The 12142-nt window shown below is 39.3% G+C and overlaps 1 protein-coding gene across 1 annotated transcript in view; it reads left to right on the top strand.

The window, feature by feature from the left end:
- Positions 1 to 12142, top strand: part of LOC121289858 (inactive carboxypeptidase-like protein X2) — a 226852-nt gene that overhangs the window by 169006 nt on the left and 45704 nt on the right. The window contains exon 11 of the mRNA XM_041209764.1: positions 11017 to 11314. Coding sequence (XP_041065698.1) covers positions 11017 to 11314 — 298 coding nt within the window. The remainder of the gene's footprint in view (positions 1 to 11016; positions 11315 to 12142) is intronic.

The following is a 12142-nucleotide window of genomic DNA, read 5'->3' as shown; positions in this document are numbered from 1 at the left end:
CTACTGAAGCTATTCTGGCATTAAATAATGTGGGGTACATTGTACCCCACATTCACAAAATCATGTTTTTGACAATCTGAACAAGAGTCTGTGATATATTCATATGTTTTATAAGCGGATGTGGCTTTCTGCATCTATGATCAGTAAGCTTGGTTAAACAATATTTTGCTTCATCACTGGCTTTATCTGACTAAATGTAGAGCAACTTTGCAGAGCATAGTGTGCATGTGCATTCATCCAAGCTTGTACAAAACCATGATAAATGAATTAATTTAATTACAACCTACTGAACTCAGGGCATTCAGTTTACCACCTTATAGCAATACCATTATTCCACAGTTTCTAAGAAATGCCATTTTAACCTGGTAATACATCTCAATGAAAACAAACAAATATTGATAATTTAGCAATACTGTATTTCTCCTCATTGTCAGTGTGCTGCATATCTACACATACAAGCTATCTGTTATAAGTATTACATATAACGTTCACTCGCTGCTGGTAGACAAACCTAATTTTATATAATGAATCATACAAACTTAGGCATACCAACCTCTGATTATTATCACTAGGTAGTCATTATCCTGTGAGATGCATGCCCAAATATCTATGGGTCCAGTGGCACAATCCCAGTGTAAGTCAGAACTGGATTGGAAACATGGATGGATCCCATATAAAGTAGCAATAATTCCCAGAGACTGAAAAGAAATCTTGTTTGACTCTATAAATGGCAGCAGATTTGCCAGAAATCCTACCCTCGAATTGGCAGGCTGCCTGTCACCGCTGGGAATGGATGGGCCACCTAGGGTTCCAGTGAAACCTAAATGAGGCCCAAACATCACAGCGGTTTGGGCCTCTCATGGATGGCATTGAGCAGGCAACCTGGCTGCACTGTCCATTGCCTAGCTGAAAACCACCTGAAGTAAAGGTTTCCGTCAGCAGTATCTCTCACTAGATGGCAGTGCATATATTTATTTAGGTCAAGATTGCAGCTTCAAAGATGGAACATGCAAGCAAAAAGGAGTAGCTATTTAAGACAATAACAAAACTATAGGGAGAATTTTCTTCTCGTCGGCGGGGGTGGGGGGGGGGGTTGGGTGGGCGTGTAACTAATCACCGCCCGTGATCGGCTGTGCACCGCCATTTTATGTGGGTGGGCCAATTAAGGCCCGCCCAGTGTGTCGCACACCTGGAAGCACTCCCTGTGCAGGCAGGGAGAGTAGGGTGAGTCGGGGCCTGCACTCTTTCGCACATGCACACGAAAGAGCACAGAAATCTCCATGAGGCAACTTTGTGTTTCATAAGTTTGAGTTTCAAAACTTTCAGTAAAAAAAAATTTAGGGCATGTCCCCTCATGTGACAGTGTCATATGAGCTGGGACATGTCTATGAATTCAAATGTAACTCTTTGTTTCACTTAAAAATCTGTGGATGAGATTTCATGAAAGATGCGAAGGCCATCTGGGCTCTTTGCCTGCCTACCAACCTTAAGGTTCAACAGGCAGCTATGTTAAGTGGTTTAATTAATTTTTAAATGGCCTTAATACGCCTTTGACAGTTCAGCGGGCACGCAGCGGACTCCGGTGCGCGCCCGTTGAACTGAAAATCGAAATGACATGTGGTGACGTTGGGACACACGCCCAACGTCACTGTGTGTCACTTTACGATCCCGCCCCCACCCCTGGCCCTGCCCCCACTCGCCGAGTTGAAGCTTCTGGCCTGTCTTGTCCAAGTTACTTTCGGAGCAAGTGGGAATGACTAATCACCACTGTTCTAAACAGAACCTTGGCTTACAAAATTATAACCCCATCAGAAAAATAAAACTCTTTTGGATAACTGATGTCCATCACGAATTGTGAAAGACTGTGGAATTTTTCTAGCTGACAATCATCAAGATGCTCGAAGTCTGCTTCTTAATCCATAGGCTCTGGGGACATAAATCATCCCCGGTGAAGTGTTAATTGAACGTGGAAATGGTCCCAGAAAATGTTGACTTATTTCAGCATTTAATACTTTTGAATCTGGTTATCCATTAGAATCAGGAGAGCAGATAGACAATTAATCCTGATAGCTTTGCAGTAGACTAGAACTATGAAGGTACGACCCAAAAGGAAGATGGGGTTCTGAGGGGTAGTTGCCAAAATAGAAAATTAAGAAATGTTGAAACAAGTTGTATCATAGAATGTCACAACACAGAAGGAGGCCACTTGGCTAAGATTGTCAACTGTGATTAAGTGTATTCCTGGAAGTTTCATCACATGACTTGCCCCCATTCTTCAGCCATTAGTCAGCCAACACATCCTATCCTTGTGAAGCACTGCCTTCCTACACTAATTAGAAAGCAAAAAGTCTCATTACCCTAATAGATAATGTTTGACTGTCAGCCAAATAGCCTTTTTTTTCCTATTTTCAATCTTTTTATATCTCGTAAAGATAAATGTTCAAAGAAAATTACAAAGTAAAACAATCCTTTTTAATGCCGCAATGATTTTTCTCCAGAGGTGCACACAGCAGTATCCTGGAGCTTGATCATCAATTCCTCAAGACTCCAGGCCAACCCTGGAGGGTTGGCAACCATATGTTCAACCCATCAATCCTCTTTGAAAGAGCTGTCTATTTTTTCTCAATCTTTGCACTTGCCTGGCATTTTTTTTTCCTTTTCAATTGTTTATTCAGTTCCCTCTGGAAAGTTATTACTAAATCTACTTCCATTGCCCTTCCAGGCAGTACATTTCATATCATAACATATTGCGTAATTTTTTTCTCTTATCTTTTGCCACTTTTTAAAATAATATGTCCTCTGAATCTTCTACCACTTGAAACAGATTATCCTTGTTTACTCTATAAAAAGCATTTAAGATAGCCTTGAACAATTCTGTCAACTCTCCCCTTAAACCTTTCTGGTCTAAGAAGTGCCTCAGTTTCTCCATACACTCCACTTAACTGAAATCTTTCATCTCTTTTATCATTCTAGTAAATCTCTTCCAATCCTCCTTTAAGGCCTTGGTGTCCTGTCTAAAGTGTGGTGCTAGAAATGGCCACAATTCTCCAGCTAAGGCCTAGCCAGTTTTTCTTTGATAAATATTTAGCATTACTCCCTTGTTTTTGCCTCTATTTATAAAGCCGCCTCAACTTGTCCTACCACCTTTGATGACTTTTTTACTTGCACCACCAGGTGTCTCCTGTTCCTGCACCCCCTTTAAAAATGTACATTTTAGTTTAAATTGCCCCTCTACATTCTTCCTACCATTCTTTATACTTCTCTGCATTAAATTTCACCTATCACTTCACTTCATCTATCTGAAAAACTCCTGATAGTTAGCGGGTGAAGGAAGAAACCAGAGCTAATCTTGGGATAGACTTATTAAGAAAGAAACATTGCAGGTATTTATCTCCTAACTCTACTTTACTCCTGTAAATTTGCTCAACCATCCAACCAATATCCTCTACCTGTATGTACTTACCGCAATTGATACAACTAACATTATCTGATAATTTCACCAGTTTATCTATGTCCTCCTGACCCCTATTACTATTGTTTTACTGTTCGCTATGTTTTTGAGTTTCACATCATCTGGAAACTTTGAAATGATCCCATGTACACCTAGGTCCAGGCCCCATTAATCCATACCAAAAAGAGCAGTGGTCCCTTCGGGGACACCACTACACAGTTGTCTCCAGTCTGAAAAACAACAATTCATAACTTTCTGTCCCTTATCTAATTTTGTATCCACACAGCTACTGCCCCTTTAACCTTTAATTTTAAGGCTTTAATTTTGCAAACAAGTGATATGTTATCAAAAGCCTTTTGAAAGTCCATATGCATAGTTTCACCACACTACCCTCTGTTACTTAATCAAAGAACTCAATCAATTTAGCCACACATGACTTTCCTTTAACAAATCCCTATTGGCTTTTCATTTACTAACCCATATTTTCCCAAGTGCCAATCAACAATGCCCTTGATTAATGTCTCTAAAAGCTTCCCCACCCCCACTGTTTAGCTGACTGGCCTGTAATTTCCAGGATTATCCACCTCTCCTTCCTTGACTAGAGGTGTAATATTTGCAATCCTCAATTCTCTGGCACTCTTCCATATCTAAGGAGGATTGGAAGATTGTGGTCAGAGCATCTTCAATTTCCAATCTTAGTTTCCTCAGCAATTTAGGCTGCATCCCATCCAGACTGAATGACTTTTCTACTCTGTCAACCTTTTAAAAAACACTTCTTTATTCTAATCCCACCCAATTAATCTACTACCTCCTCCCATATTGTGAAATTGGTAATATCCTGTTTTTTAATGAAAACTGATGCTTTTTCACCTCCAGTTTAAGAGAATTATTGTCAAAAGAGACTAGATGAAAACAAAGTTCAAATATTTTCAGAAATGCATTTGCCAACTTTTACACCCAGCTTAGAGTTACCAAAGAAACTAAATAGCAGACAAATTTCTAAGCGAGTAGGAGTAGTTGTCAAGTTATGCATACTATTAAAGGGATAGCTCTATCTCATAATAAGGCATATTGAGTATGCCAAAGGCGTTAACCAAAAGGATAAGATGGTAGTTATGACTGCAGGGAAAATTGAAGTAAGTGCAGAAGAATGCGACTTGAGAATTATTCAAAGATAAATATGATATTCACAAGGAACTTGAGAATGCAGGAGAAAATAGTTAGAATCTACAAGTCTAAGATCTGCCAAGTCATTCAGCTCCATAAAGATTTTGTGAAGGCACGGCACGGTGAAATGCTTCTTTGTCACAAAAGTAAAATTAATAATTTCCTCGTTAACAACAGAATCCCCTGAAATAAAACCAGTGATCTAATTTGGTCACAGATGATGAAACTTTGAATCTTGCAGTAAGGTGACTGCCTTGACGAAATCCAATCTGTAGGATATGAAAGAAAGAAAGAAATCTGGAGAGCCTGTCAGAAAATATTTATTATTGGTAATGCTGTGGAATTTGATGATAAACAATTATTTGGAAAGATGGAAACAAATAGGGATCCTTGGGGTTAATCAATACACCTTGATACAAGTGACAAAAACAAGAATAAAAATTGAATTCCAGGTTTGTGATTCACTGAGTATAAACAGAGAATCCAAATGACTGTATGCCACAATCTGTTACAGGAACTTCAAAATGTGAAACAGCTGGGAGTGGGAGTGAGGATAAGGAGGCGTTTTTGTCCATTCATTACAATGTAGGTAAATTGAAACAGATAGTATGGCAAAAATGGGTCAATTTAACCGCCTTTCCTATTGAAATAAGCCAATCGTGTTTGCCTGAGAAAATCTGGAAGTGAACCAGCTTTGAAGGATGGTGAATACAGAAGAATCTTGCTGACTATCAGAAGCTGAAATGATTGATATTCCTTGCTTTAAAATGTCCATATGCAGAAGTGAAGTTTAAAACCAGGCAAAACGAATGGCTTCTTCAAAGTACCTGCCCCTAAAAATTATAATGTAAGATAAAATGGACAATTTGGGATTTGATGTCAAACTGAAGAAAGCAAATAATTAAAGCAAAGTTGCTGTTGCCTCTAAGCAGAATTATTCTGGCAGTGGCCTTATGAAAGGTAAGCTTTTTGTTTACCTATCTGGAGATTATAAAAACACTAGGATCAATACGCAGCCAAGCATATTCATCAACAGCACCAGCCAATTCTTACCTTAACTTCTCATTAAAGAACCATCTGAGGTTTACCACGAAGTCGATGCTTGTAAGTTAATGATGTTCAACTTGGCATGTCGAAACCAATTTGAATTATATTAGCATTTACACCTCCAACCTTCCATCAACATCAACACAAGCTACTCTGCAAATCAAGTAACTGTCTTGCCAATTATAAAAGAAGGCAGACAAGTCATGAACTAACAGTTTTTTATTAACCTTAGCATCAGTAATCAGCACCTAAGTACTGAGTTTGCACATTTAGTATGGGTAATTTGCAAAATAAATAACATTACAAGCACTGTCATGTCATAGTAACTGTGCCTTAACTGCTCGTTGATTTTAAATTTACAGTTGAGATCAATATCTGTGTCTGATATAAATTGTCAGATTAATTTAGGATTAAACTCTTTAGCTGACAAATTAATGAGTCTATTGAACATAGTATGGTCTATGTGTTTTGTAGGATAAGGATGTTCAGCAGAGCAAGAGTTAATGTAGATTGGAGAACAATTCCGCCCACATAGTGATATAGAGAGTCACATGATAGAGTCACATGATAATCCAGAGTCTTGAAGGAACTGTCATGGAAACAGCACCCATGCATGGCAGTACCTTGGATATGTACATATTTATGGTTATCAATAAATGGTTCATGTTCAAGCCTCCAGACCTCTCTGTGAAACACTAAACAATGTTTACAACATGCTTGTAGTTATTAATGTTTAGAGAATTTATACAATCTCATCCTTAAGAGCTAGCAAAAGTATGAACTGGTTACTTCACTTTCCTTTGGAAGCATGGTGCTAGCCCTCTGAGAGTTTAGAGTGATTGGGAACATCTGTCTGTTCTGTTCCTCCTCAATCTTGTGCTCCTGGGTGAGTTCTTGATTGACATTGCTAATTGATTCTGGACTAGCTGGATTATGTCTGGCCTTCCTTGATCTCAGGAAAACTTGTACCTCCTAAGTGATACACTTCATCATAACTTTTGCAGCTGTTCTCTATCTGTCAGAATTTCCCTTTCTAATTTTGCATAGCCTTCTACATATTCTAGATAAATAACTCCTACACTTTCTGCTACAGAGACTGCTCAAAGAATTAGAGCTAAAATAAGAATCAAGGCCTGAAGATCGAGAACAGAAAGCATAACTTTAGTGTCATAAACACTTACATGTCCTTAATTTTCATAGAAGCCCCAATTTTATTGAGCAATTTGAGTGACATGTTAAAACTCTTCTGATGATACCCCTGGTGGCCTTCAAATTAGTGAAGTATTGGCATGTCAGTGAATCTATTTATGCCCTGTTTTCTCACATTTTTGCTAATAATGAGGCTAACACAGATCCAGATGGGCAGGACATCGTTATCCCCCTGCTTTAAATCCATTTTGGGGCCTGTAGTTTTGATAGCTTGTTTTCTATCCCTGTTTTGTTTGGATAAGCCCGATTGACTTAATTACTGAAAGTTCTTTCCTAGCACTCAGTCTAACTACTGGTTCTATTTGGAGTACACATTTAAGGCAATGTTAAGGCATTCCCCTATAAGATTTTGAATTGTGTTTCATCAATTTTCTTTCAGATTCAGAACACACTCAGCAGGTTAACCTGCAAATTGTTCATCAGTCTGAAATGAGGAGATGTCAAATGAGTTCAGTAGCAAGCTAACACTATGTAAATGTAAAACAGATGGGTCAGCAATGAAAATCCACATGAGTCCACATGCCAACATCAGCAATGAAATTGTGTTTATAAAATCCAATTCACTTCCTATATTCTTTTACCTTTTTATTGGCAAGTATGGCAACATATCTGACCTAGGTGCGTTGTGCTGAGGAAATGCAGTGGTTTAATCCAACAGTCATTTTTAGAACAAAATAATAAAATGGCAAGAATTTCCAAAATAAATCAAACGTTGACTGATAAGTGCCATTTACTGTTCAGTCAGACGCCTCTATATCCACTCAAGAGAATAATCTACTTATTGTAACTTTACTGCGGGAACATCACTGCATTTGTCATTTTTAAAATATATTGTGTTTAACCAAACCTTGGAGGAATTTCCGAATGGCAGCAGTGAATTTTTCCATTTTATACGCCAGCTACCTTTAATGGACTCTCAAGCCTAGTTATTTCTCTTTAGTGGTATCATTGCCAGAATGGCAATTATTGGTTTCTAAGTCAGTTCAGTTACATAACTTCAGGAGTGATTTGGATGGAGTGGGCTAGCAGGGAAAATCTCTTCGTATGTCTAATGGATGGTGTTACGAGCTCAGAGACTACAGTCTTTCTAGTGTAATGTCTTTATTGAACTGAATGTAAGATGGCTGCCTGCAGGGAGTCCCTCATAACAGAGGTCACATGACTGCACCAAGCCGGATAGGACATGTAGTATTAATTGCATTTCAAAACCCAAACAGATGGGAACAATTAAAAGGGAATGCCATAATAAAGGGTCAAACACTAGAGCGAAGCCCATGTATCCACCAAAGTAAGAGGGCTATAGGGGGCCTGAAGGTGAAGTTATACTCTGTAAGGATTTGGAGAGACACTGAAGGTCTCTTATATTGTGCTTGCCTCCTATGCCCTTCATTACTTCACTATTCAGAAATTTATCTGGAGATCATTAGTAATACAACAGATTAGTGACATTTTACCTCAACATCTCCCCAGCATTTGGCTAATTCCAACTAATCTATGGGAAGAATTTTTAGGGCGGCGGGCAGGTGCGGCGAGCGGGTCTGGGAGCCTGTTGCCCCCCCCGAATGGCCCCCGACTGCGATTTCACGCTAATTAATAGCCAGCCAGTGTGAAAGGCATGCTGAGAAGCTCAGTGCTGCCAGGTTGGGGGTGGGAGGAGCATGAGCGTAAAAGTCTGCGCATGCGCAGGATTGGAGCACAGACTGAGAGCTCCCTGAAGGCATTAAGCTGCCTCAGGGAACTGAAGAATTTTAAATTCAGAATTAAAGATTTTAAAGATCAGAAAAAAATGTCCCCACATAGGACTCAGTCACATGAACAGAAACATAATAAAACCTATATCAAAACGTTTTCATTTAAATTAATGTCAGAAACCTCATCCCGCCCATGAATGAGGTTTCCTAAAAAATCCAAAGGCTGTCTGGCCGATTCACCCTCCAGCCAACTGTAAAGTTGGATGGGCAGCGAAAAATGGCTGTTAATTGAAACTTTAATGACTTTAATAGGCCTCTTAATTGTCGACTGGCGCACTGCCGACTCTCGCGCGTGTCCGCCGACCGAATTATTGCACGAGTGCGCAATGAAGTCGGGACGTTCGCCTGATGTCATCGCCTATTATTTCACGTGTTGGGCCCGTGCACCTGTACGCCAAATGAAAAATCCTGCCCCACATGTGTCTTTCTGGCCCCCACTTGTAAAAATGGCATGTCACACCTACCAAAGCTTATGTGATGTAATTATATCATTGAGCCATAAATATAATTAAAAATGAAACATCATTTATATTTTACAATGTGTTTCGACCTGCTTCTTATTACTATTTCCATGAGGTGTACATTTCTAACACTTATCCTCAGGCTGCATCTAAGTATCACTGATAGGCCAGTGTCATGAGAGGTAGTTGGCAACTGCTGTGGTACAAGAGACACTTGGAACTGAGATAGCTATTGTCTAACGACAGCTACTTCTTGAGGAGGACCTGCAGTGGGCTGTGCTGAGGGTGAGTGAAGGCTGTGCCACCATTCTCTCCCTCCATGTATTTTTGGTGCCTCCTTCCCTGCAAGCCCAGCAGATGGTCTCTCCTCTGGTGGATCTTGTCAAGAGGGTTCTGTAGCTCAGCATCTGCAAACTTGTGGCATCACCTCTTCCTTCCCCTAGTTTCCTGACTTGTTCCTCGATCATAAGCTACCAGAATATGAAGGAGATCAAGGAATCCTTAGGTTATAAACCATTGAAGTTGAACGTTTTGACAAAAGCTGAAGGAGACCACATCTACCATTAGGGGAGATGGTGGCATAGTGGTAATGTTGTTGGACAAGTATCCAGAAGCCATGCTATTGTTCTTGGGACACAAGTTCAAATCCATTACAGCTGGTGGAATTTAGGTTTCAATGAATAAAATCTGGAATTGAAAGCTAGTGTCAGTGTAATGGTGACCATGAAAACTGTCCTCAATTGAAACTATCCTTCTGATTCACTAATGTCGTTCAGGGAAGGAAATCTGCTGTCATTATTTGGTCTGGCCTACATGTGACTCCAGACACACAGCAATTCTTAACTGCCCTCTGAAATGACCTAGCAAGCCACTCAATTAAAGGGCAACAAATGCTGGCTTTGCCAGTGATGTCCACATCCTGTGAAAGAATAAACTTAAAAATACTTGCCTGCTGTGCCTTCAGGAATTGGATGTTGGCTTTTACAACCTACAGCAACAAACTTCCTCTCCGCCTCCCCCACTACAGTAACTTACTCACATGTTGCATAGGAGTTGTACTTCTGACCCCTAACTAAATATCAAAATGAACTCAACCCCTTCCCCATCACCTCTCACCTCCCCCCACGACTCATAACCACTTTCCAATTCCACCAGGCTCAGTGGTCAACCCACTGATGGGTGCAAGTATCGCTTCGTTGGTTATTATGAGACAGCAAACTGCAGCTTTGGAGTTGATGGGCACCAAATCCAAAAATTTATACTATATAGAGCTAATTTATGTTTTATATTTCAAATAATTTTAACTTTGACTGTACCAAAACTATTTCAAATAAACCTAAAAAATCGAGTCAATGATGCAGCAAATATTACGCTCCTTACTTAACCTGCCTATTCCATTTAATAAAGAACTCTTGGTTTTAACTATTGCCTGCCATGAGTTTTAGTTGTATTGTGCTTATATCAGAATTGGACAAAGTCATTAAATAAATAGAGAGTCATAAGTAAACTATGTAAACATTTTATTTGGTTTATTCACAGCAATGAAGAACAAAGCTGTACAAATTTACTAGTCTCTCCATGTAACATTCTATTGTTTGAGAGTTGCTAATCATGTCTTATACATGATATTGCTATGGGGTAAAGTGAGGAGGCAGGCCCCAAGAACTACTTTAGCCAATGTGGGGCTGTTATTCTGCACAACAGTCTAGCCATCCAGGAAACTGACCTAATCCATTTGATCTTGGTGTGGGCTATGGGGTTGATGAGAGCTTTGATGACACCTGAACTTATCTAAGTCCTTGGAGCATGTGTCAAGTATTAGTGAGAATATGTAGTCTTCATATCAGGAGTCAATGAGAGCTGCACATCTCTTCCTTATTTTGCATTAAATATTGAACTTAATTCTGATTGAAAACAATTAATTTTACAGGTAGCTGTTGAGACACGAGCAGTCATTGCCTGGATGGAAAAAATTCCATTTGTTTTGGGTGGAAATATACAAGGAGGAGAATTGGTTGTGACATACCCATTCGACATGACACGGTTTAGCACAAAAGTCCACGAGTACTCTGCCACGCCAGATGATCATGTTTTCCGGTGGCTGGCATTCTCTTATGCTTCCACTCACCGACTAATGACAAATGCAAATAGAAGAGTGTGCCACACTGATGATTTTGCTAAAGAAGATGGAACTATAAATGGGGCATCCTGGCACACAGTAGCAGGAAGTAAGTGCGAAAAGTGTGCATGAATGTAATGAGCAAAGATATAATAATTAACAAATGACCCATAGCTACTTGCTTTTCTAATTCAGAGATATCTTAGCTCCTGTGCAACATTTCCTCAGTTTCCATAGGGTACAGATTATGGATAGTATTGTGTAAATTTCGTCCATGTCAAATTATTCTTTGTGTTATTTTAATGGAGGGGTTAATCAGCTTATTTTAAATGGGTTATTGCCCCCAATAAAATAGCAGAGGAAATGAATCTGAGTATATTAAGAGTTGGATGGCAGCAATACTTTTGAACCATAATAACAAATTTTAATTGTGTCTTTGTGTTTATGATCTTGGAAAGAATCAAAAAAGATTAAAATAATTGTTCCCATTTTTCATGTGATACCCAGCTATTTTGCCCCTGCCTTCTGAAATGCTCTTCCTGAACCCCTTTGCCTTGCTTTCTTTTCCCTTGCCTTGAAAGACATCATAGAAACCTACTTATTCCCCAAATTCTTCAATTCACCCTCATAAACATTTCCTTCCTTCATCTACCTCTTCCTCCTTAAAGGTCTGTGATGTTTTCCTGTATACTAACTGTATTATATAGAGGATGCTGTTATACACAGACAATGTCGTTTTTTGAGGCCTATATAAACGAGTGTTGAATATTATTGTATTGGCATAATTTAAGACAAGTCCTGAAATTGATTGCCCTCATATAGATATTTTTTGACTGATCTGTTGCCGTTATTAATTATTAGCTCCTGTATTTGTCAGAGCTGAAATAATCATTAATCCTGCTTCACTGTGAAACTGTTTATGTCCACACGTATCTTG

Source organism: Carcharodon carcharias, chromosome 17, assembly GCF_017639515.1.
Source record: "Carcharodon carcharias isolate sCarCar2 chromosome 17, sCarCar2.pri, whole genome shotgun sequence".
NCBI classification, from domain to species: domain Eukaryota; kingdom Metazoa; phylum Chordata; class Chondrichthyes; order Lamniformes; family Lamnidae; genus Carcharodon; species Carcharodon carcharias.
This window is presented reverse-complemented; position numbering and strand designations above follow the sequence as displayed.